This window comes from Mesoplodon densirostris, chromosome 13, assembly GCF_025265405.1.
Source record: "Mesoplodon densirostris isolate mMesDen1 chromosome 13, mMesDen1 primary haplotype, whole genome shotgun sequence".
In the NCBI taxonomy this organism is placed as follows: domain Eukaryota; kingdom Metazoa; phylum Chordata; class Mammalia; order Artiodactyla; family Ziphiidae; genus Mesoplodon; species Mesoplodon densirostris.
The window spans coordinates 19,086,752-19,114,351 of record NC_082673.1 but is presented as its reverse complement, the minus strand read 5'-3'; the positions used below and the strand labels follow the sequence as shown (position 1 = coordinate 19,114,351).

Sequence of the window (27,600 nt, the reverse complement as noted above, 5' to 3'; positions counted from 1 at the left end):
GAAAGCTAAAATAATGATGTTAATATTGATACTATTATAAAAGCATTGAACTCTGTGTTAAGTCCACATTTAGAATGTTTAGCAATAAATTATTTTAATTAGCTATAATATTTTATTTCTGTTGTGACAACATGCACAATGTTTACTTATGTCATCAAGAATAAAACTAGGAATTGTTGGACTATTCATTCAACAATACTGACCCAGTATTTATAGAAGATAAAAATTACTGTGTCTCTGGGATACAGAGATAGATAAGAGTATTACCATTATCCAGGAGCTTATCCTTAAAGAACTAAATATAATATAAGGCAAAATTTAAAAATTAATATGGTTACGTTAAAAAGGCATATTAGAGAGCATTATTTTTTTCTTACCAGGAGAGTTGCAGAAAAATTCCTGGAGGATTTCACATTTAGTTAAATGCTGAAGGATCAGTAGTGTATTATGACAGATGCATAGTTTCCCCGTGGTAAATAACAACAAAAATGTTTATAAAGATATTAGTAATAAAAACTAATGTATATTGACCGTATATTTTGTGTTTAATGTTCTTTTAAGTAGGTTATACATAATATCTCAATTAATTCTTAGAGCAATCTCTATGAGGTATTATTTGTCCCATTTTTCAGGTGAGGTAATTGAAGCATAGAAAGTTATATAACTTACTCCAGGCCACACCCTGTAGAACAGCAGAGATAAGCAATATGGAGCAAGACTATGGAGGGTCTTAAATGCTTTTATAAGATGATTTGGTTTTCTTAAATAATGGACTTATGGAAGAGAGTAATTCCAGTAAAAATTAATGATGCACTGAAAAAGAATGGAGAGGAACAAAATGAAAAGGCTCCACTGGAGACATGGCAATAGTACAGAAAACTGATGATGAATAGCTAAATGAGAGACAAATATAACAATCCTTATACTGATAGAATTAATGGAGTGTCCCTACTCGCGGGGGAGGAGTGAGGAACAGAAGATGAATCTCACTATATGTGTTTACATTTCAATCACAGTATTTAAGAAGGTGTATGTGTCTTTTGGAAAAAAATATGATCCCACAAAATTTGCTTTAAGTTTTGACATTTTTAATATAGAAATGGTTACTTTTTGATTACCTACATTTTGAACCAATTCCCAGCCAATACTTGATAACTGATCATGATGTTAGTTTCTTCACCATTTGCCTCTCCAGCAGCTGTTTATGTGAGCCCCTCTTTTCTTTCCTGTTTTGGTATGATCCGGATCTCTTGCTTTCTCTGATCCTTCCTGTAATTTATCTCTCTTTTATCTGTTCCTAAACACCTACTCATTTCCTTTCTAAAAATATTTGAAGTATTTGTTGCCAATTTTTCATAACCACTTTGTATCTTTCAGATTCCTTCCTTCTAGTTTATAAATAAATCTCTCTTTTGTGAAATTTCCCTTAATATAATGTTTCTAAATATATGATTGTCTGTCTCCTCTTTCACAAACAAATAACTAAATAATCAGGGTGACTCTGCAACATCTTATATAAGGGGTGTTGTTTAGATTAATGTCAAAACCCAAATTCAAAAGAATTACAATAATTTTGTTAACTGAAAATGATTTCTAAATCAAAATAAGGATACAAAGGGGACTAAAAAAATACTTTGAAACATGATTAATTTTAATATGTTTACAAGGAAAGAGTAAATTCACCAGCACAAAAAAAATTACCAAAATTAACATTTTACAGTTTTTTAGTCTTAAAGCACAATACATTTTTCATACAAACAAATATATCACCATTATAGATACCATAATATGGCAACATTTATACACAAGGCCATTTACCATTAAGAAAACCAGTGGCAATGGTGATGCAATACATCAGTTCATGTTTGTTAAACTTTTTGCTATTATACTTCCTGGCCCGCAGGAGTATTTGCCAGGATACAATATAAATGTGTGACCTCAGTTTCAACAATACATAGAAAGCTCTGGTTGCCCATGCTTAATCCTATATTTATTATATGATCACTAGAAATGTTTTCGTACCACTACTCTGACGTAATTCCATTTACTATTAAGACCGTTCCCAAGAAATCAAACATTTTAACAGATTCACTTGGATATTAAGGAATTATTTTATACAAAATAAGTGCAATATCAGGACTTAATATTCTATATGTCTAAACTTAATAAAAGAGAAAAACTATACAGGTATTATGTGGAAAATAATTTGATATTATATGGAGTAGGTAACCATAGCATTGAACTTGGGAAAATGCAGTATGTGTTTTTTTCATTTTTAGAGTTACTATTTTTATTATTGTTTTTAAATGCACCAGATGATTTTCTGAGGAACATTCACATTCAATGTTTAGTTTCATTTTACTAGTGGCATATACAAAGCACCATATAACATATGAAATGTAGAACAATTATGACTACGTAATACTGTAGAAATAACTGCTAAGAAAATATAGCAATATTTAACACAGGATTTCTATAACCATTACATATTCATTACTTTTCCCTAAACTAATAATGTCCCATGTTTAATTTTATAGACGTAGTCTGTCACAATTTATATGCATTTGACACTCATGAGGGGTTGAAAATAGTTGATATCTTCTGTACAGTAATGTTACAGTTTTATACAAACTTCAGAAATATGGCATTTGGAATAGTGTTCCTCCTCCAAGTGTTCCATTTCACACAACAGCAAATACTCTGAATGCCTTTCCTCCTGGAGGATTCTGTAAACTGCAAAAAATACACAAAGTGTACTGATGTCATCTCCATATATAATCCTTCAAACAAATCATGCTTTCTTATGACAGTCAAGAAAGCAGCTCTATGAATCCAGATGGTCAACTTTCTTAGACTACTATAATTTATAGTTATTGGAAAGCTTGAGTAAGGATGACATAATTCTTAAAATCTTGGTTGTACACAAGTTTACTAAAAAAATTTAAGGTGCAGAGTGGTAATAATAGTACTTTATATAGAACATTATAGATTCCAGGTCATGTTTTCATATATTACCACCTTTAGCTCCAATAAAGTAGAGTTAAGTGGCTCTTATGCCATTTTACTGGGGAAGTACTAAGATACGGGTTTACAACTGACCGGCATGGTTAAAAGCTAACTACAAGTTAAAGAGAGGGAGATACTTAAGAGATACTCTGGAATACTAACTTATTATTCCCTAAGTCTGACAAAATTTAAATTATATAGCTAGCATGCTTATTAATATTTTAACATCTGTGGTTTCAAAAAAATCTTAGTGAGGAAATTTAATGGTCAAATCTGGAAGGTCCTAAGTATTTCTTCACTGAACAGGAAACATACACACACACACACACACACACACACACACACATACACAAAGCACTCAATCTCATTTCAGAAGTATTTTAAAACAGAACTTTAAAGCAATGCAAAATCATTCCTTTTACTCTTTATTAAATTATTTATATTTTATTTGACAATATTAATCAAGGTATGTTTTGCTTAAATGCCTCAAGTTAAACCTGGTTGATAATGACATTAATCATTATTTATTCTAATCAAATGTAAACTTTTGAAGTCCATATTTTGCATAAAGTATTATTTTCTTAATAATACAAAAAAGCTTTTAGAGATAAACACAAATGCTAAGAGAGAGACAAAGTGCAATTTCTTTTACTATTTATTCGTGTGTAAGAAAAGAAAGGGGAGAATTTTAGAAGAAGAGATGAGAATGTCACAAGTGTGCACACACGTTACACAAGCCAGGTTTTTCATACAAGCAGACGGCTAATTGAAAGCCATTTTTATTTGTAGGAAACAAACTGACAAAGTGCCCTGGAAAGTGTCTTTTTACACAGTGATACACCAGAAAAATACAAATTTTTGAACTTAACAGAACTAGTTCTGAATCTGAGCTCTGACACTGACTAGTTATGTGACGTTGGGCATATCATTTAACCTTTCTGAGCCTCAGTTAACATGTCTGTAAATTAGAGTTTATAGAACAGACTTTGTAAGGCTACTGGTAGAGCTGAGTTAATATACTTAAAGGGCCCTCCAGCAACTGGAAAATTCACAGTAGATGTTCATAAACAATTATTATTCTCAGTTTTCTTAGGATATCATCTACCTTATAGGTTTAAAATAAATTTAAGAAATATGACAGGTAAATGAAGCCACATTACTCAGTTTAGCTTACAAAACTGCATATCATACTCTATAAATCCATCTACTATATATATATATATATATATATATATATATATATATATATATATATATATATATATATATATAAACAGAGAGAGAGAGAGAGAGAGAGAGAAGGAGAGAGATGGAGGAAGGGTGTGGGGAGCGAGCTCTGTGTGTTTGTTTACATTTCAGTGAAGAAATTCTTAGGATCTTACAGGTTTGACCACTAAATTTCTTCACTAAATTTTTTTTAGATGTTAAAAATATTACTAGGTATGATGGCAATACAATTTAAATTTTTTCAGACTTAAGAAATGGTAAGTTAGTACTCTAGGGCATTGATATGAGCCAGCTAAGCCAGGTTGTGGAGAAGCCACCTCCTTAACAACGGCCTCCTGATACAGTCTCATCTGAAAATAGATGCTAAATACAAAGCTGTCATTTTATGAAGATGGCACCCAGATGCTTATGTGGAAGGCAATCTAGGTATCCTGCATGGCACATCCTTTGGTGTCCTTTACAGGAACTTTACCATATGTGCAAACCCTCCACTGGCAATTTTGAAGAACCTAGTAAATGTTTAAAAGTTAGGGATTTATCTGTATCTATACAAAATACATGGGACTTAATATTACTTCCCCAAGTACCAATGATTTAAGAAAATCACTACAGGTTTTTTTTTCTCTTAACTTTTATTATTACTTGATAAAGTAAGTCACATGAATTTTCTCAAACCACTGAAATATATAATACTAATAAGCCAAATACCAGATGACCTGAAAGAGTTCATTTACATCATACTAGGCATCAAACTTCCAATCAAAAAGAGAATTTGGTTCCGGGGAAAATCAGACTCATTGTTTTGGTCAAATACTTTGTCAGATAACTGGATTAGAGAAATATTCAGTGCCTCACTCACCTAGAAAGAGTTACATGTAAAAACCAACCTAGAAAAGCCAAAAGAGGATGAAAGAAATTTCCTTATTATAAGATCAATTAACAAAAGAGTGGTTCTGACTCATAATCCGATTTTCATGTTGATTTTTATAAGCCTGCAGGAGACAGGCATCTCTGGTACTGCAGCTTCTCCCATCCCTGGAAGACCTACTATTACACAGCGTGCAAAGGAAGCACACTGGCTCAGTCACAAAACCTCAAAGCCATGCTAAGAAGAGTTGGTTGTAAAGCCAGCATAATGGGAAAGATGATATATCTAAATACATATATGTTTATAAACATATATATCAATTTATTTACCTTTCTGAGAAGATTCCATTCTGAAAAGAAGCAGTGTAAGTCTTTCTTTTGTCCACAGGCATCACGTCAACATAACCCCCGTGATTTTGAACCACGCCAGCATGTACAGCTGCTCTGCAGATACTGGACAGCTGAGGGAGCAAGGAAAAAACCACCATCATTAGAAAACGTCTGCTGAACTTGTCCAGCCTACTCTTCTATTGGACACAAGGTCGCTGACATCTGTCTCTATGTGGATACCCAGTGAGCAGTTACAGGATGATGTTTTATGCGTAAAGGAATGTTTTGAAAGTCACAAAGTTAAAGCCAAGCAAGTCGCACCTGAAGGTAGACCTTAAGGGTGGCTGTAAGGATAAGATCCTTTCACCAGCTAATCTGTCCAAACAGCAAGCTTTTACTACTGTCCAAGCAATAAAATGCAAATTAGCTCCTTTTATCTCTTCAAGGGCCTACTTATCACTCTTAAATTTCAGCCTTTGCTAGTTCCTACTCCGGTCACTCTGACCCAACGTTCACAGGGGGGATTATCTGGACCTCATTTATATTCAGTTTTGACTTTGAGCAACTCAAACATAGTTCTGTATATCTCTACAGTCCCTTTTCCAAAATACAGGCATACATTAAATGAGGAGGTTTTTCCTATTAGATAATATAACCTATGTAGAGAAAACTTGCCCAAAAGAATAAGCCCAAGAAGAAAAAAAGATGAAGAATAGTCATCGCTTCTACGTAGATTTGCAATGTACATCACTCTGATTTGAATGGTCTGACATGAGGTACTAAGAAAGTTCTATTTTTGCATTGTACCAGATATATAATCTGAATTGAATGGAATTTCTATAAAGGAGAAAATTGTTTCAGGTCCAACAAACACTTCCCATTTTTTTAACACGACTCGGTTCTAGAAGTCAACGCTTTCCTTTTGGCCAATTAAAGTCTTCTGTAGATTTTGACAATTGCTTTCATCCAAATGTTCTACCAAAATTTGTCAATAGCTGAGTATAGCCTGACAAAATCCTACAAAATGAAACACTTGAACTGTTTCAGTATAAAGCAATCTACCCCATATCCCGATGGGTCTTTTCTGAACCCACTGGTGTATTCTTTTCTTATCTCTATGCACATGTGAGTGACTTAATGTGCTTTTTAAAGTTCACATCAGCATGTGCATCTTACATGACCTTGCTTTATTACTGTGCTCTGAACTCTGTGGCATCAGTCAGTATTTATTAGATCAGAGAGACCGAATGCCAAGCTGTCTAATACTTTTCATGTTTTTGCTATATCACAAAATACCATACATCCAAAACCCCATATCCTTACTCTGAGGACACATTTTATTCACCATTTAAAGTCCCTCACTGAATTAATATTTGTGTCTGATATGGTTCATAACAGATGGAATTAAAAATAACTGTATACTTTTCAGTATTTATCCTGTTCTGTTAAAAGGTTATCATCAGCATTTTTCCCAAGATAATAAAAGTGCTTAGATATAACATTCACTAAATCCAAGCACTTAATATGGTTTGAAACTATTGTTTTGCCCATAACTATGCAGTCAGCAGGCATTACGATTTGAGTTCAAAGGTCAGAAGAGATTTTCTTTTCCTACCGCACTTTATAAGAACTAATATACCACGAAAAGAAAAAACTATATCTGTGAAAACAGTGGAACATTTTTAATGAATGCAGAAATTAATTTCATCTGTCATAAATAGAAATAAAAGCTCAAAGCAATAGAATGTACAAGTTGTAACTCTATAAATGGAAAGAGAGAAAGATGGGGGAGAGAGGGAGATTGATAGATTGTTTCTCATCTTTCCATATCTTGTATTTAAATAGATAATGTATTTTGTAAGGGATGGGAAGATTGCGTAATTAATGGCTGAATCTCTGATTCTGTACTTAGCACATAAAAAATATATATTTACAACTTGTTCTACATAGTAATACAAAATTTCTTACCCCATTTCCCTGAGATAGAAAGATAAAATGATCTCAGGATATAAGTCCTAATAAAAACCTGAACTCTAGCAAAGAGATGGCTTATAGGTACAGAAGTGTATAGGATTATTTTGAAAGATTTTCACCAGACATGAGTAAAATTAAAAGTTTTTTTTTACTTAAAGGAACAACCTGGGAAGAATGATTTCTTTGGAAATCTCTGATGATTCTAGATTTCCTCATTCATATATATTTATTATTTTTTTTAAACAAACATTTATGTTTCAAGGTGTTTGCCAAATGTCTGATATCATTACGTGCTCTAAGTTCTGTTAAAGCAGGAACTAGACCTGTCTTGTTCACAGCTTGGCACATGTAAAATTGCTGATGAAAAAATAATGAATAATTTGCCCAGCTGCTGCCTTCAAGAAACTTAAAAATTAATAAAAGAGGTGGGGAAACAATCATAATGCCTAACAGAATCAGTTAAGTGCTAAATAAAAGAAAAAAACAAAGTAATAGGGTTAAAGAAAAGCAACACCGGGCTTCCCTGGTGGTCCAGTGGTTAAGAATCCGCCTGCCAATGCAGGGGACACGGGTTCGAGTCCTGGTCTGGGAAGATCCCACATGCTGCGGAGCAACTAAGCCTGTGCGCCACAACTACTGAGCCTGAGCTCTAGAGGCCGTAAGCCACAACTATTGACCCCACGTGCCACAACCACTGAAGCCCGCGTGCCTAGAGCCCACGCTCCACAACAAGAGGAGCCACTGCAATGAGAAGCCCGTGCACAGCAACAAAGAGTAGCCCCCGCTCGCCACAACAAGAGAAAGCCCGTGCACAGCAACAAAGACCCAATGCAGACAAAACATTTTTTAAAATAAATAAATTTATATTTAAAAAAAAAGAAAAGCAACACCATACTTGGGTTAGGAGAACCAGCAATACACTTCACAGAGAAAGTGGCAATAATTCAGAAGGTAAAGAATGACCATGATGTTCACAGAAAAATTAGGAAAAGCATGTTTTCAGAGACAAGAAGATAAGCACAAATTGTGAGGACTACCAAATTAAGATACCAACCCAGGACATTGAAATTGCAGATAAGATACTGCAAACCTGGAGCTAGGAGAGAGACTTAGATTTGGAGAATATTTTTAACGGTAAAGCTGAACTGAAAAAAAAAAAAAAAAAAAAAAAAAACCCTGAACCTGAAATGAATTCACCAAGTGGTGGTAATACTCACATTTCAGGACTCTTCACAATTGTATTTCCATACTATTCTACTGAATAAGTACATCAAGAATATATTTCTTAAATTGCTTTTGGAACTCTTTGGATTAGATATTGGTAGTGGTTTCCAAATGTCTGCCACATAAAATCTAAACTTATCAGCATGTATTTAGACTCTCCAATTACATGTTTCAAGAGCCGGATTCCTCCCTCCATCCCTCACACTAAGTTGGCTGCAGCCCCTTTTAGCTTCAAATCTCACCAGCTCAGATACAAGCAAACCTACAAGTCAGGCCCACTTTCAGCTCACTTGCTCTCACCTCATCTCCATGTCTTTGTAGGTGCCATTCACCCCACTTAAAATGTGCACTAATCCTCTTTACCAACCCACACTTGAAACCTGGATCAGAAAGCACTTATTGGCCCTGAAGCCATCACAGCTAATCTTCCTGGTCCAACCCCAGTCCTGGCATCCATTACAATACACCCTCAACTGGTTTCCTTTTGTATGTATTTTAATGACTACCTGTTTTTGATTCTATGCTACTTGCTAAATGCCCATTTGGCAGTGGAGATATTGTTCATACATTTGACAAACTCTTATTAATTATCCAGTTTATACTTCAAGTACTGAAGAACCAAAAGGAAGGTTAAAGAAAAGTAAAATGCTTTTTCCTTCCCAAGGATGCATCCAAGCTATTTCACTTAGTATCTGATATAAGAGATATAGATAGAATATGAAGAAAAACTTAGTCAAGATAAATGATTATGCATGCATATTTGCATATAGATATTTAGTTTTTAGTGTTACTGATGATTGACCTTTCTGAGAATATGTATATCAACACAGAATCTGTTCCTTTTTCTGTATATAAATGTACATATATACATTTAAACACGTGTGCATGCATATAGATAGATACTGAGAGCTGCATAAATTAGGATACTTACATCAGAATAAATTCGAGTTCCAATTACACGAGCATAATGTGGATTTGCCTGCATACAGTTCCGAGGACAGTATACTCTAAAAAATAAATATATACTTACAAATATTAAGTAGCTGGTTATTTCAGTCTTTCTTATTAGTAAGATCATAGACATGCACACACAAAAGTAAACTCAGCATTCTAAATCCTACTTATTATTTTTTATTGAAGTATAGCTGATGTACAATATTATATAAGTTACAGGTATACAATATGGTGATTCACAGTTTTTAAAGGTTATACTCCATTTATACTTAGTATAAAATGTTGGATATATTCTGTGTTTTACAATATATCCTTGCAGCTTATTTTATACCTAATAGTTTGTACCTCTTAATCCTCTACCCCTATATTGTACCTCCCCACTTCCCCCTCCCCACTGGTAACCACCAGTTTGTTCTCTGTACCTGTGAGCCTGTTTCTTTCTTGTTATATTCACTAGTTTGTTGTATTTCTTTTTTAGATTCCATATATCATAAAGTATTTGTGTTACTCTATCTTATTTCACTTAGCATAATGCCTTCCAAGTCCATCCATGTTGTTGCAAATGGCAAAATTTCATTCTTTTTTATGATTGAGTAGCATTCCAGTGTATATATACACATTTTTGCCTTCTGAAATAGGTCAATTGTACAATCCCAGCAGTAAGCACAATTGGTTCTGCTTACTTTACCTACTTCCAGCTTTTGGCACAGATGTGTTTCTTTTCTCTTTCTTTTTCTTAAAAAAAAAAAAAAAAAAAAAAAAAAAAAAAAAAGCTTGGCCAGGAAACTTTCTAATTTGGGGATCCAAAGCAGAAAGAGACATCAGGAAGTATCTCTCTCTCAGTATCTGGGAATTTGTTACCCAATATGACTGCAGAATTTAGTAAACATATAACTTGGAAAAACTGAATCATTGTCTGCCACAGACATCTCATAGTTTTTTTCTCTATGTTCACATCTTTGGTATCTCATAAAATTTCATGGCTTTGATTATCATCTATAAACTATTGATTTCCAAATCTATATCTCTAGTTGGGACCTCTTCTCTTAATTCTAAATTTATATGTCCTACTGCTTATTGAATATCTCCACGTAGACCTAATAAATATCTCAAATTTAGCATGTTTGAAACCAAATTCCTAAACTTCTCATCCAGTCTGCAAATATCTTCTTTCTGTAGGCTTCCTACAATAAATGTCAACTCCATTATTCAGGTGCTCAGGCCAAAAAAAACCTTTATTCTATCCTTAACTCCCTTCCTTACCTCAACCTTATATTCAACCCAATTTCTATTCGTTGTACACTGAAATAAAATCAGAACATCTTTAAGCACCTCAATCACCGTTAACTCTGGGCTCTATCTTCCAATATCTAGCTCACTGCAGTAGGCTCCCCTATGATCTCTCTGCTTCCGATTTTGCCCCCTCCAATCTATTTTGCCACACACTTACACTGAAGAATACAAGTCTAATCATATCATTCCTCTGCTCCAAATATTCTAGTGGCTTTCCATCTAATTCAGAACAAGTGACAGGATCCTTACAATAGCCAATAAGCCCTGAGTATTCTGTCTTCCCATTACCTCTCTGACATTATATCCTACCCCTCTTTCACTTTCTCACCCAGCTCCCGTCACACTGGCCTAATGGTTATTCTTCAAACATACAGAATAATCTCATCCTCGGGGCCTTTGAGTTTATCTTTCCCTCTGCATGGCATGTTCTTCCTCCAGATATCCTACTCCCTTCCTGATACTTCAGCTCCTTTTATCAAAGTTTCCAAAAGTTCTTTTATTTAAACATAGGGTCCAATTATCAGTGTTCAGTCAGTCACATGATATTTTAAAAAATTCACTCCCAGAGTTTAAGAAACTGCCAAGTGGCACTTATTTAAATTGATAGGCTCTTCTGAATTCAAATACACACACACAAGTACACACACTCATACACTAAAAGGAAATCAAAGTTAAGACTGGAAAAAACATAATTCATTTTACATAGTAAATCAGAGCCTCAACAAAAAAACTATATGAAAATCTTTGTTTGATAAAAGTATCAATTATTTTCCAAAAAGTATTCTTAAAAAAAAAAAAAAAACTTCGTTGCAACTACCTTTACCAATTGAAGCAGATCTTCCTCAACACAGCTTTTAAGAAATGGTTACATTTCTTTTTTTCTTTTTTTTTTTTTTTTTGTCGTACGCGGGCCTCTCACTGTTGTGGCCTCTCCCGTTGCAGAGCTCAGGCTCCGGACGTGCAGGCTCAGCGGCCATGGCTTACGGGCCCAGCCGCTCCGTGGCATGTGGGATCTTCCCAGACCGGGGCACGAACCCGTGTCCCCTGAATTGGCAGGCGGACTTTCAATCACTGCGTCACCAGGGAAGCCCTACATTTCTTATTTAAATTTCATGTTCCTAAAATTTGTATAACACAGTACACTTTAGCACCTAAACCAGAACCACTTAAATATAAGTAATAAATGAATAAGTTTTTATAACTTTGAATTAAAGGGTTGATTTTTATAAAAGATGTCTTCTGTAGGAGGAAGGGTGTCCCCATTGACTATAAAATTTTATTTTTGCATTTGAGAACTGCTGCGCATTCACTGCCCACCCTATGGCGATAAAACCAGCTGCTCCGCCCTTAGGATCATGCCGTGCATGCTCTACCTTCACCATATTTAGCACTTGGTCTGTGGAAGGCCTAGATCAGTAGATTCAAACTGAGTTCATTTCTACGTAGGTAAGTTCAGGTCAAAGAAAGACTGCAGGAGCTTTTTGCTTGTCTGAGTTCTAGTCTCTGGTTTTAACACCTTGTTATATATCTGTGAGAATGTAGATAGTGATCTAGTAAACATTCCTTCATCTACAACTTCCCTTATGCTTTGAATAAAAATGCTGACACATTTTAACAGTACCTGCCTTTACATCTAATCATAGGGAAAGGGGCTGCTTGGCCCTGATGTAATCCATTAAAGAGTCATGCAATGACCAGACAAGTGCCTGACGTGTATGACTTGTAACTTACTGAGTGGCCAAGCTTCATACAGCTGTAGGGGAATGAACATGTGATTCTTTCTTTTAAATGCTAAAATAAAGATTTTCGTAGAGACAAAAAAAAAAAAAAAACCCACATTTTTTGGAGAAAGTACGCTAGGAGTGCCTAGAGTGCGTGCAGTTTGTGGTGTCCATTGCTCCCTGATGCTAGCAGTTCAAGATCATACAACTTCTGAGTCCTAGAGACACTGGAATCTCAGGCAAAAGCAGTTATCCAGGGTAAAAGGCCCCCTGTTCACAGGTTACAAATGAAGGAGAAAATCTAGAAAACTGTACCTTGGACAATGTGAAGCAGGCTTATGAAAAGGACACAGCTGTTCCACAGTCGTTTCACAAGTGACAGCCTGAACTGAAGAATTCAAACACAAAACAATAAGCAAATCCTTTAGAAAGAATAATGTGCAACAGAGTGGTAAGAAAATAAGATGAAAAAAGTGCTAACCTGTTACTTTAGAGACTGTGAAGGAATTAGCAGACTGATACTTGCTGAAGATAAAAACATAAAAATTTCAGTCATCAACATCTTACATGCATCACCATCAACATAAATTCTTATATTTTTTAAGTCTATGAATATTTGATTTTTTCTTAAACGTTCTTATTTAAATATCTAGACATGTAGCAGTATAAGAATTAATCAGCTGTTTTGTGCTATATTCATATTACCTTCAAGTATGAGCCAAATACATATCATTCTTGATATCAGAGAAAGATCTCTTTTCATTATCAATCTCAAAATCTTATACAAAATAGCATAAAATAATAACACATTTGTATCTGTATATTTGTTTCCTATTAAAATTAAAACTCTCAGTATACTCATTCCCTGTTACCACAGAACCAATTTAATCTTTCAAAATAGTCAATACAAGGCAGTGTAAAAAGACTACTAAATAATAAATACCTTAAAGGAATATGCATCATTCATTTTTTTGTTCCCCCTAGTATCTAGTAAAATGTCTACAATAAATGAATGAATTCCTCCTTACATGTTTTATTAAAAAGCAAGAATATAAGAATAGGTTTTTTGGGGTTTTTTTTTGCGGTACGCAGGCCTCTCACTGTTGTGGCCTCTCCCGTTGTGGAGCACAGGCTCCGGACGCGCAGGCTCAGCGGCCATGGCTCACGGGCCCAGCCGCTCCGCGGCATGTGGGATCTTCCTGGACTGGGGCACGAACCCGTGTCCCCTGCATCGGCAGGCGGACTCTCAACTATTGCACCGCCAGGGAAGCCCAAGAATAGGTATTTTAAGTGGTTTATCTATACCCAGGGTTTCATTAAAAACATCTATTGCAAAAAGTAATGCTTATTTGTGATGGTACTTTAATATGACACACACACGTTTCAAGAGAGTTTATATAATAAACAATTAAAAAAACAAGTTAAAAGAAAAAGGTAAATAATAGGAAATAAATGTTCTTTAATGCAACACCCACTGTTTCGCTTACCAAAGCTAAAAACTAATATTTATTATTTATTTAAGATAAGTATTTGCTGAGTGAATAAATTAATCAATGTGTTTCTGTAAAGCTTTTACTTAAGAGATTAATCACTAATGGCTAAAAACCACACATCAGGCCTTTGAATAAAATTGTATACAGAGGGCATCATTCCACCAATTTACAAGGATTCTTAACAAATTCATTCTTATCATTATGAATTCTATACTGTGGAGTTTCATGCAATTGTTCAGTTACAAAGGAAGGGAGACTATCGCATTTCCTAAGAAAAGGTATTCCATTATGAGGTTCAATAATGTCTTTTACTTTACATAGGAGAAAGAGAAACTACAAAGATATTTCAAAAGCCTACATTTTTCTACTTTCTATAGAGTATATATGAAAATATGTTGTTTTATAATAATGCATTTAGTATATTTAATATGACAAACATTTCAAAAGTTAATCAATGCTTTTATGTTAAGTCAAATTACATTTTAACAGACAAAAGAAAGGTGACATAGTGTATTACATATTTAGAGACTTTGCAAAATGCTCTTTTACCTAGTAATCTATATTATTAACAAAGTTACTGTTGCATGAAATAAATAATTCTCCCAAACAGGGAAGGAAGAATATGCAAATCAATTAGCCTTCTCAGGCACTTTTTATCATAGCTGAAAAATGTATTGCTTCACAATGGGAAAAACTATAAATTTGTACATTCTTAATGAAAGTAGAAAATTTAGAGTTTTAGCATGATCTTTATAAGCAAAAGGGTTCAACTTTGAATTCAGATACTTTTCCTTCTTTTTGACCATGGAAATTATGTAGTTGAAATGAACCTTGAAAATTACCTTCTCTCTTTATAAACTAAATTCTTCTATGCTTTGCTCTAAATGAATGTAACTTATTGTTACAACTTAAAATCTTTGGTCCAAAAGATTATTTAGGTACTTACCCAATTGTTTGAACACCATTTCTATTGGATTTGATAAAATAATGTTTTCTTCCTTGTCTAGTGATATCCACCCAACCACCATCATTGTCTATTATACCATAATGAATTGCAGCTCTACAGATGCTGGATTGCTGGGAGAAAAGGAAGGGATAAAAGGATGTTAAAATGATAAGAATTCTGCATAGGATACAACTCGTTACTATGTATGACTTTAAACAATTCTGAGCAAAATAGCTATGCATATGTAAATTGTTATTTTTCCCATTAAAAAATCAAAATATTATATGAAAGGATCCTATCTTCAAATAATGACATTTATAATACTTACCATTTCATAATGTACACTGCCAATAACTTTAGCTTTACTATCCAAACAGCCAGCAGGGCATTCATATCTAAATAAAAGAAATGGGGAACAAAATTTAGCTTCTCTGAATGTCCATATAAAATGAAAATATTTTTTATATCTTGCCAGTTAATTTTGAGAGTAATCATAAATATTACCTATTGCAGGTTGTGCCTTTGCACTGGTCTCTTAATCTTATTTCGCAAGAAACAATTTGAGCTAAAATTTAGAAAATAATAATAAGTTAGATGATGCAACAGCTACTCTAATTCATCCCATACAGTCTAACGTCAAGTTTTTGCCATTCTAAAACTGTTCAGATTAATAAAATAGAGTTGAATATGCCAGCAATGTAAACTTTAAAATGTAAATAATGCAGAGATCTTACACATTTGCTGTGTGCTTATGACTTCGTTTCTGTTACTATCATCTGCTATTGTCCGGATGTGGGTGTCATGGACTTGTGATTGCTGCCGTTCAATTTCATTTGTTTCTTCTTCTTGAGGAGGGTAATAGCTATCTGATCCTTCTGTTAGAGAGAATGGATTTAAGAAATATGAATCCATCTTAAATGTGCACAAATTACAAATGATACACATTTATATGCCTGTTTAACCCTGAAAGCTACTAGAAAAATCAGTACTGTATATTGGCACAGGTTTTGGCTTAAGGTGGTGATCTTACATACTGCATTGGAATAAATAAAACAGAGGCATAAACCTTTGAGCCCTTGACTCATTTATGCTAACATTAAATGGAATCATTTCTAAACTTTGCTTATATTTTAAAGTGGTATCAGTGATTACCTTTCATAATGACATCGTGAGGTCTACACAGTGATCTAATGAGGTCGGGCTTAGTGAATTTGAATTTGTTTTCTCAAATGAAATCATATTTTCAGGAGGATAACACTTAAAATTTTCAAAAGGATCACATTTAAAATTCTCCTGAAAGGAAATTCAGCCAAAGAAGGATTGACATGCCCTTGCTATTTACCACAATATCAGTTTCCATGGAAAGGTTTCTATTGCAGAAAGATATTCAATGTGCAGAAATTTAAACTTAACAATGGAAAATATGCAAACTTTGAATTTAATATTTTTTCCAGGTTGGCTTGTATTAAGGGCTTGACAGGGGCACATTTTGGAAATGTGGTTATTTGCATGTATGTCTAAGAATTCAGAATCTAGAAAGAGGAAGTATGAATTCAGAGGAAAGTCAGCTTTAGGAAGACAATGTGGTCATTGACAATGGAGCAAGCAGGGTGGAGGTATGGAAAACAGACTCAGGCACAATGAAAAAAGCTTTCAGGAATTAAAAATGGCTCATATTATACAGTGAAATATATGCTTACTTCTTGTCTACTTATTATAGCTAGTGAGCACTCAATCATTAAGGAAAAAAAGATACCTCTTTATAAGTACTGAAAAGTGGCTGCATTTACACATATTTTCTAATATACTTGGTCTGCATTAATCTTCATTTAGTCATCATTAAGAACAAAGTAGTACAAGAGTGTAAAAATGTTTGTTCACTTGGATGCCCAATAAAAAGCATGACTTTCACAAAGCTTTGTCAGGTAAGTTTTATCTTCATGTGTTACAAAAAGGACATCATATTTATATTTATTTTTGAGGACATCCAGTACATTTGAGACAGTATTTTTTGCAACAGTTTTATAATACTATTATATATTTGTTGTTGTTGTTGTTATTTTGGCATGACAAATTGTATACTCTGCAGTAAGAAGCAGAGAATTAGTATAATTCATCGGGCATGGTTCAATAAGATTCATGGGTAGGTATTTAGGCAAAAACTCTTAAAGTGCTTAAAATAAATTGTGTTAAACTGCTAAATTCTTCAGAAATGATGACATTTATGGAAATAATTCTAGTCAACACTATATCAAGATGGCTTTTAAGAATGAAAATATACTTGTCACTCTGGGATAATTTCAAAGTAGAATTAAGTGGTTATCTGGAAAAATCATGAAACTTTCCTTTAAATACATGTTGGTGTAATAGACTTATTAATATTATAAATTTAAAAAAAATATTTTAAATGACTTCTAAATATTTGAAATAGAGTTCTAGAAACTTTTCATGTAATAATTAAATGTGCTTTTGGCTTTCAAACACATATTAATGCAGAAGTTGGATGAAAATATAAATCAAACTGACTATTACAACACAATATCACATACCTTTGTAGCACAGATTTTCTCTACAGCCTCCTCCAAAACTAGGCGGGCAAGCAGAACAGGGCCGGCCATGTTTGTAGGGGGCATGGCCCCACCAGTTTCCCCTTAAAAAGATAATCCACTCCATTAAGAGGTGGTCTATTTTTAGTTTTTGAGAAACTCCATACTGTTTTTCCACAGTGGCTGCACTAATTTACATTCCCACCAACAGTGGACAAGGGTTCCCTTTTCTCTACATAGTCACTAACATTTGTTATTTATGTTCTTTTTAATGATAGCCATTCTGACAGATGGGAAGTGATATATCATTGTTACTAAGTTTAAACATACACTGCTACCTCACTCTTTTGAAAATATTCTAAATAATATGTTATATATATTGCTAAAAACTGAAAAACCAAACTTCTGCAAAACACTAACCTCTGCTATGGAATATCCATCTATATCCCATTTGTTTTAATAAAAACAGATTTTAGACGTAGACTTGACCCTAAGTTCAGTTGTACAGTATTTTCAATGTAATTATTTGAAGGGTCTTTACATAGGTGAAAACACATTTCTCAGTCTATAGTTTTTCATCTCTAATAAACCAAAATTATTAAACATTTACACAATATAGTAGTGCAGTAAATAAAACTGAAGCCCTAAAAATATGATTCCTCTCTTTACAAAGATTATATTTTCAATTTTCCTATTCCTTTTAAGCACCAATTTTACACAACAGGCAACCATAATTGTTGCCATATGACATAAACTCAGTTAAGACAATGCACTTTACTCAATAATACACACTGAAAATAAAGAAAAAAATCAAGAATATAAAGTTATTTTTATGTTGTTAAGAAATACTTACATATGAAAGTAGTGTTTTGTTTACTTACTTTGGGGAATAATTGCACACCAAGTAGACAGCTTTAGGCCATATCTGCCCCCAGATGTTCATGTTATGGCACAAATTAATGGCACAGCCTATTCTGCTACTTGTTGCCCACACCACCTACATTAGAGAAAAGAAAGGCTTAGAAAAAGTAGGCTGAGATGAAGTAAGACAACAACATATCTGAGAGAAAATGCATAAAAGTGAACTGGAGAACCAACAGTTGCTATTCAAAATGAAATGAGGCAATGTCAGAAACAATATTTTTCCTGAGACTTGGGGAAGTACTTAATTTAACTTAAAAAAAAGAGATACACAGGTATATAACTCTATCCAGATATAAGATATAAACCTCTTATTTATTACTAAATAATTCAAATGTTACGTCCTCACAAACCTAAATGCCATATTAATTTTCCTGTGAAGAAACTTACCTACCAAATGAACAGAATTTCTCATCTTAAAGCAGAAAGTACTGGAGCAAAAGTTTAGGTTTTCAAATTTCTTATATGATGTGACATTTTCACTGTGCCACTGGCTATCAGGGAGTCCAATACTGATCTTAATCTTGTCCCATGCAAAGGCATACAGAACCATTTGCTTTATAGTCACTAATAATCAGTCATAGAAATTCTAGAAACTCAGATCTGTAGTGAGCTTTATCTAGTCAAATCTGCCTTTTCTTGTTTGATTTAGAAGTTTTAGAACATGTCCAATACCCAATCCAAACACTGAAAATTTAAAAACATGACAAATGCTGCACACATGTGAATACTGAATGTCATGGTGAATAAAACCATATTTTTATTTTTTGAAAATAAAAAAATTGACATCTGAATATGAAGATGGTAAATTTCTTCCCATTTGCATTTATTGGGGTCATATTAAAGTATTTTATATGTAAAATCATTGAAATAATATTTTTAAGGAAATGCCTGTACTTTTTTTGATAATTATCCTTATTGTTTATAAAAATTTATGTGTGTTCTACATAAATCAATATTAATATATTTTTAATAAACATATAAATGACATAAGGAAGGCAAATGTTCAGTATCCTAAGTTCTCCCACCCACACACACACACAAAAACTTTGTTAGTTTACACGAACTCAAATTAAACGAATGAAGTGTAATATACCCAAAACATACCTGTGTATAATGAGTACATACAGGACCAGAACATCTGAATGGACAATACGGGTTGCATTCATGTTCATATGGGTAGCTAAAGTCTCTGACTTCATCATACCATGCTTGTACGTGAAATGTTGGGGGCCTATATCTATTTGAAAGAAAATAACCACAAAGATCAAGTAAGGCTGGAGAAAACATAAAACCAAATATTGCCAAAAAGATTGATGAAGTTTGGTAGAGAGGCAGTTTTGTGTAACTTATTAATATTAAATACTTTTGCCCTTTACATCACTAATATATCAATTACTTGAAACAAAAATAAGTTTAAAATACTACTGATCATTCTGGTATGATATTTATTTTTTCTTATTTGTCTTGGTGTGACTGCTTGTTTTCCTTTTAGGCACTAAGCCTTTGAAAACTTACAGTGATGAATTAGTAAGTATTTCATTTCAAGCTCTTATGTTTTCAGAAACAAGAAGTTGTATTTTAAGCTACCTTCCCCAATGTGCTCCCAAATTCTGTCCAATTGATGGAAGCATGCTTGCAGGTCCATGTTCCCACAAACAAGTTTCAGCCCAGGATTCTGCAGATCTTTCCAGTTCTATATCCCATGTCTACAATTCAAAACAAAAACAAAATACAGACACGAACAGATAATGTATATATAGAGTTTGGATATTTTTTTAGAATATAGTGTTACTCAGTTATTATGTTTTTTCCCTTCTTCTTTGCAAAGCCAGCATCTTAGTCTGGGTTCTCTCCATCTCTCATATAGATTTTTGCACTAGCCTCCTAATTAATCTCCTTTCATCCACCTCTCATCCCTCCACTCTGCTCTACAAGTGTTTAGAATTACCCAAGTGGACACAAATATGCTTAAGTGAACACAAATACGCTTAAGTGATTCCTCTAACTGCATCCAACAAATCTGTGTATACTGTTCCCTGTCATAAAACATGTTATTCCTTGCTTTTGCTGGAATCGTTTCCTCTGCCTAAGACTTCCTTCTCCCAATTATTTGTCAGACAGGCTCTCACTCTTACTTCACAATCCAGCTTTATGTAATACATTCTTGACACATTTTCAGTTCTCTTAGAAGTAAGCTATTCCTTACTTTGGGCTCTTAAAGCTTTGTTATGCTCCTTTGTTTAGCAGTTATTACACAGCCGTGTTAGTATTCATCTATATGTCTCTTTCATGGGACTGTGAGTTGCTTGGGGGCAGTTATTTAACTCCCGCTGGTATCTTCGGCCTATTATGTGTGTCTGCCACATGGCAAGGTGATTAATAAACATTTGCTCAATACATGAATGGTTAATGAATCTGTATTCTATAAAATATAAATGCATTTTTGTGTACAAAATTCAATAATATTAATTCATATTTTAAAAATAATTCATAAAGTGATATTTAAAATTATAAAATTATTACTGAAATAATTTCATATGTCCTGGGTTTAATACTCAATTTGTTAATTTGAAAATCAGGCAGTATAGTGAGTGTGGTGGTAAAAACAAAGAGTTGGATAGAACTGGACTCAATATTGGCACAATTACAGGATTCTGGGCATGTTAAGAGGGTAGAAAAATAGTCCTGGAACTAGAAAATGAGGACACAACCTAAGGTGATAGCAGTGAGACTGGAGAAAAGCAGACAGTCTGAAATAATGTTTAGGAATTTAAATTCGTAGAAGTTGATGGATGACTGAAGGTAGGTGGTGAGGGGAAAAAAAAAAGGGGGTGAAGACTGATGAGGTTACCAAACTGTGAGAAAGAAAGACAGAAAGAGAAATAGATTGTTGTAATAGAAGTGTATGTCTATTCACTTCAATGCATATTTCAAGGATGATGTGTGAGGTGTCTGTGACACATGCAGTATATACGTCAAGTAGAAAGTGGAAATAGATGACTGGGGTTCTGGGGAAAAAATACACTCTGAAGATATGGATTTTGAAGTTATTCACTCAGAGATGAATTTCTTCAGGAAGATGATATAGAATGAGAAAAGAAATGAAAAGAAAATTCTGGGGTTATCAAAATTGAAGGGGAGAAAAAACAATGAGTTAGTAAGATGAACTAGGGAAAATGGAATCAGAAAGGCTAAGGGAAAACTGAAAGAGGATTAAATTATAAAAGTGACAGGACAAGAGATTCCAGGAGAAGAGAGTGGGCAATTAAGGTCAAATGTTACAGAGAAGTCAAGGAAGATGAGGTCTGCTAGGTGCTAATTCATTGTTAAGAGCAATTTCAGATTTGTCCTAGGCTGAAAATCACAGCACAGAAGGTTAATAAGTGACTGGAAAGAGAAAGTGGAGAGGCAAGTGGGAGTTACTTGGTTAATACTTTAGAACGAAGAAGAAAGATGAGCAGAAGCCAAAAAAGATTTGATGCCAGGCTCTAGAGAGAATTTTACTTTCTTTGATTTTTAAAGGATGGAAGAAACCTAATCATGACTATAGGCCAAATGGACACTAGAAAGAAGCACCAAAAAAAAAAGTATGTGTGGGGAAGGGAAGTTTCTTCACTCTTCATATAATCTTTTTATATTAAACATTCCTCCTCATTCACTTGTGGATCTGAAATACATAAAATCATGCTTTCAAAGCCAAAAAGTAAAATGTATACAAAATTAGGGTAAGTATATTTTTGTTATAGTGCATCTTTATTATCTAGCAAAAGCACACACAAAAAAAAGTATATTTACATGCCACTAAAATAATTAACAGCAGCAAAAGTATCCGGTTTTCATAAAAACTTGAATTTCACTTTGAATTAATATCAAATGTTCAAGATGACTGATTCTGTGATACTGACATCAATACGTATTTATCAGGTAAGCACTTTATTCGCCAAATACAAGCATACTCTTAATTAAATTCATTACTTAAGTTAGACCTAATTTTTATAATTACATATTATGTAATATGCAAAGGCATAATTCAACTTGCTGTCATTATATCCCCAGACAAATTAGGTAAGAAGCAAAGAATTTGGCTGAAATCCCAGAAAATGAGTAAGATGCTGATTTCCTTTTGTTTTCAGAAGGTTGGAGAGATGGTCATCTCTCAAAAGCAAACATGTTCCCAAGTAGAGTTCCCTGGAAAGTAAGTTGTTCTTAAGAGACAATCAAATTTTTGTTTTCAATCTTGGAAATCAGGTTCTCATATAATACTTTAGACATAAGCATAGTGAAACTATACTTATCCACAGGTTTCTAATCTAGCAACATAGCAATCTCATAGTCAAAGAGCAGGCGGGAACCAGAAGAAAAACGTAAACATTCCTAGATGGAAAAAAAAAAAAAAAAAAAGCCTTGAAACCACTGGGATGGTTTTAAAACACTCTTCCCACAAAGGGTGGGGTTGAATTCCCTCCCCTTCACTTCAATTTAAGCTAGATAGTGATTCCCTTCCAACAAACAGAATGGCGCTGTGAGACTTCCCAAGCTAGGTTAGGAAATAATACAGACTCTATCTGATTCTTTCTCTTTTAAAGACACACATCTTAAAAGACCTGAGTCAAGAAATTAGGAGTTCAGCTATCCTAAATACGTAGCTGAAAAAAATAAGATGGAGAGGCCACACAGAGACAGACAGAGATGCAATAGGAGTTCCCACTGTCTGAGTTTTCCTAACCCAGTCAAGAGATCTGTGAGTTTGCACGTCCAGGTCACTGCAAACAAGTGAGAGACCCAGAGCAAGAATCCCCACCAAGGGAGTCCTTAAGACCCTTACTCGAGGTCAATTTAGTCTTGTTTTACACACAATTCTACAACCTTAGATGTCAGTTTTTCTTACGAAATTGAAGATGGATCGTTTTTAGAGAAGATATACAACCATTTCCAAATTCACAAATATGCTGTATTTCCAAAGTCTGTGTATATATCTGTTGTGTAGAAACTGGAAAAAAAATCTAAGACATATCATTAAAATGCTTTAAGCTATGTTTTCTTATTTGTAAAATGTGTCAGTTGAGATAGAAGATAACTCAGGTCCCTCTGAGTTATCAATTGTTGAGTATATATTATGGATAAGTTGTTTTATAGCATAACTTGTCTTCTATTTAATCCATTAAAAATGGGGGGTGGAGCATATCAAATTAACTATGATAATATTAAAATAGGGACATATATTATTTTAATATAAGAACTGAGGCAGAGGGCCTGCAACTAAAATTTGCTATCAATATTTTATAAATATTAGTTAGTGACAATTTTAAAAGTAATTACTTGAAAAATCTAATGAAGCATTGGTGTTTAGGGCAAGTTCAATAATACAAATAGGGCTTCCCTGGTGGCACAGTGGTTGGGAGTCCACCTGCCAGTGCGGGGGACGCGGGTTCGAGCCCTGGTCCGGGAAGATCCCACATGCCACGGAGCAACTGGGCCCCTGCGCCACAACTATTGAGCCTGCGCTATAGAGCCTGCGAGACACAACTACTGAGGCCCGCACTCCTAGAGCCCCTGGTCCACAACAAGAGAAGCCACTGCAACGAGAAGCCTGCGCACAGCAACGAAAAGTCGCCCCCGCTTGCCACAACTAGAGAAAACCTGTGCACAACAATGAAGACCAAAGGCAGCCAAAAATAAATAAAATAAATAAATTTAAAAAATAATAATAATACAAATCAAGTACATTCTTTTTATACAAATCACTGAAAATATAGCTGTCCTGTAAGAAATACTATCATTTAACATGACAACAGCATGGAATGTATATTTTTATGCTACAACATAATGTTTTAAGACTGGCAATAATTCATACCCATCCCATTTAAATGCAGGTTACTCTCTATACATTTCTATTTAAATTCTAGATTGCAAATTAAGTCAAGATGGCCTAACCGGCTTCATTTTTTCTCGCTGAACTATTCACCCAGGACTAATTTAAAGCCAAGCCACACTTAAAATTACCATTTCTTTATAGAATGGGTACTTGAGGTGTGCAGAAATAAAAACCACTATATTTTCCATCTACATAAGTAAGCTGCTCCTTCTGAAAACATAGTAAAGTTTTTAACTGAAGTTTTATTACTAAAAGAAACATTTAGAATACTATTAACATACTTTGTCTCCAGTGACATTTTTCGACCATTTCACCATAGTGGCTCTATCATTTCCTCTGTGTGTGTACATAAGAAACCTTAAACCTTGACAAAGCACTTTCAAAAGTAAACCTAGAAACATATAGTAGTTTTAGCACTAAAATACTGTTTGTAAAAATCAAAAATTATGCGGCTAGACATGTACAGAAAATTCCATTGGCTGCTATCGTTTGTGAAATATGGTGGGCATACACAATTCATATTCCTATCAGAATACTTGTTATCCTATTATAATAACAGTCAATGACAGTTGCACATCACTCAGGATTGTAGTTTTTAATAGAGTTAATATTGCTAGCTTACCAGAAGTTGTATCCCTATACATTAGGCAAAAACAGTCATTAGTAATATGACTCTTTCTTTCTCTTTGATATTGAGAATAGCTTCTCTCTTACAAAGGATTAAGTATTTTCAAATATATTTTTTGACTATTGTAAATTTATAGCTCTTTCCAGATTTACATAATTTTAAAATTCATGTTCTGGAAATCACTGACTCTTTATAGCATCAAAATTATTATTGTAGGACATTAAACAAGAGTTGAAAGCGAATGTTAATTAGTCACTATGAATTTGTCTGAAGACCATTTTTTTAAAACTGAGGCTTCAAAAATATTAGTATACAAAGCTAAAGTGAACAGTAGACTCTTTTTCAAATATAAGTCAAACATTAATCTGAACTTTTTAATGAATTATTATTATTTTAGATTGCGTTAAAGCACATGAAGTAAAGTTTTGTGATATTATCTGCTTGATGCAAATTTGTGTAATTATACATAAATCCTCAAAGATCAGAGGTAGGGATGGAGATAATGGAAATCTCTTTATCCACAAAGGTATTGATAAGCACTTCTTGGTGAAGGTATCATAATAATTAGTCTACCAAAGGAAATACGCTAGGTGACACTGAAGCTGTGAAGTAGTTTATTTTATATAGTTAGGTTCAGCAATGAAAAAATATATGCGTAAACAAAGAAATTTTAACAGGAAATTGACCAGCATGATCTGATACCTTTAAATGAACAGAGAAATAATCTCCTGACTGGAAACTCTCACATAATTTAATAACTGTTCAGTGTCATTCTAAGCAGGGAGAAATAGGATTGCAAGATTTTCTACCATTCTCTAGAAATAATGTTTTAATTCATTACAACTTTTTGCAGAATTGATACAGCTTTACTGGATTTCCAAGATAAATGCAAAAAAAAAAAAGTCTTTGACTATCTTACTATTAGGTATCTTAATTAAATGGCAATTAACACCAGTCCATGAAACAATTTGCAATTTAATATGGACTTTTAAAATATGCATTGCAGGGCCTCCCTGGTGGCGCAGTGGTTAAGAGTCCGCCTGCCGATGCAGGGGATACGGGTTCGTGCCCCGGTCTGGGAGGATCCCATATGCCGCGGAGCGGCTGGGCCCGTGAGCCATGGCCGCTGGGCCTGCGCGTCCGGAGCCTGTGCTCCGCAACGGGAGAGGCCACAACAGTGAGAGGCCCGCATACCGCAAAAAGAAAAAATAAATAAATAAATAAAATATGCATTGCTCTCTGGCAAAGTAATAACATCAAAGCACAGTGATGTCGAAAATGCAGTTACACTGAAAATCCAGATCTAGGCTGAAAGCTCTGGTCTTACCTTCCTACTAAAAATGATAAATAACAATGAAATTATTTTAAAAAACTATATAAGCATTTGCAATAAAATTTGAAAATGAATCCCACAAAGATTTGTCTTTTTAGACATAAACATGTCATATACGTATGCGTACAGAAAATCACCCTCATGTCTCTAAGCCTACCTCAGTTCTCAGCAGTCACTGGCTGTCAGAAGTAATGATACCATTCCAGCTTCCCATATATTGAAAATACCTTTGAGTATTGAAAATACTCTTTCCTTAAGGCTATGTCTTCTAGACATATTCAAGCAAGGTCATTAATGACAAGTGTTTCTTTCATTTTTTTATACAGACAGAGATAAACCTAAGCTTGCACTTGTTCCCATTATTCAAACTAAGGTTAATTAAAATACATGATACACCCTGGAAGAGTCTTCTTTCCCATTTAAATTGTGTACTTTCAAATTTATCTCTTTGATTATGTCAAGTGTGGCTTCTGTTTCCTTGTCTCTGACATTAGTAAGCTGGAGTAAGTCTCTTCAATTCCTTTTAGCTCTAAAATTCTATTATTTTGTACTTATAGTCTCTTCTAGAGGGCCCCGTATTGCTTGTAGAATCCCATGAAAACTTTCAAACATAAAATAATATTTCTGATGACAAGAGAGGTTATTTCTTAGCTAAGAAGAAAAAGTTGATTTGTGATTTTCAAGACTGCAAAGCCAAGAAGGTTTCAAATCTTCTAATTTTGAGCCTAGAGGAGAACTGTTTCCGAATCACCTCTATTGGAGAAAGTTTTAATATTGTCCAAAACAGAGAAATACAACTGAAAACCTTCCATAAAACTTCCCAGTAAAACTTCAACATAATTGAATAAGACAAGAAGATATTCTCAGTAAAAAGTTCAAAATGGGTCTCTCTTCAGCTTAGTCCTGAAAACCCAATGGTAAAACCTTTGAAATAAGGCACAGACTTCCACACGTAATTTTTCTACACAGCTAAAAGGAACACCAGGATTTTTCAACCAGCTCATGAATATAGAAGCAGTTGAAGAAAATCAAAGACATATAGAGCTATCTCTTTCTAAACACCACCTTTAAAAGATAATTCTTGTCCTGTCATATCTTCTGGAAAAACAGGTTTGTAAATATCCATCATATGTCACAACATAAATCCCTCCCAAATCACTGTTGTTTTCCTACTTAAACCAGAAAGTGCAATCCCAAAATCTTATGGAATAAGCTGTCAGTGTTATCCTCTCAATAGCAATAACTTGATCTCCAGGAAA

At 34.0% G+C, this 27,600-nt stretch overlaps 1 protein-coding gene across 2 annotated transcripts in view; it reads right to left on the bottom strand.

The window, feature by feature from the left end:
- Nucleotides 1-2,681: 2,681 nt before the first annotated feature.
- The window catches only part of CRISPLD1 (cysteine rich secretory protein LCCL domain containing 1), a 43,108-nt gene continuing 18,189 nt past the window's right edge, over nucleotides 2,682-27,600 (bottom strand). Inside the window, exons 2-14 of one of the 2 annotated variants that reach the window (XM_060116069.1) lie at nucleotides 20,093-20,211; nucleotides 19,610-19,742; nucleotides 18,463-18,578; nucleotides 17,585-17,685; nucleotides 15,770-15,910; nucleotides 15,540-15,600; nucleotides 15,364-15,430; nucleotides 15,036-15,166; nucleotides 13,078-13,121; nucleotides 12,912-12,984; nucleotides 9,560-9,635; nucleotides 5,431-5,561; nucleotides 2,682-2,733 (exon numbers count right to left, since the gene is read on the bottom strand). In XM_060116069.1, coding sequence (XP_059972052.1) covers nucleotides 2,682-2,733; nucleotides 5,431-5,561; nucleotides 9,560-9,635; nucleotides 12,912-12,984; nucleotides 13,078-13,121; nucleotides 15,036-15,166; nucleotides 15,364-15,430; nucleotides 15,540-15,600; nucleotides 15,770-15,910; nucleotides 17,585-17,685; nucleotides 18,463-18,578; nucleotides 19,610-19,742; nucleotides 20,093-20,211 — 1,245 coding nt within the window. Of the gene's footprint in view, nucleotides 2,734-5,430; nucleotides 5,562-9,559; nucleotides 9,636-12,911; nucleotides 12,985-13,077; nucleotides 13,122-15,035; nucleotides 15,167-15,363; nucleotides 15,431-15,539; nucleotides 15,601-15,769; nucleotides 15,911-17,584; nucleotides 17,686-18,462; nucleotides 18,579-19,609; nucleotides 19,743-20,092; nucleotides 20,212-27,600 lie in introns of those variants that run through there. The other variant, XM_060116070.1, reaches the window with a different exon arrangement.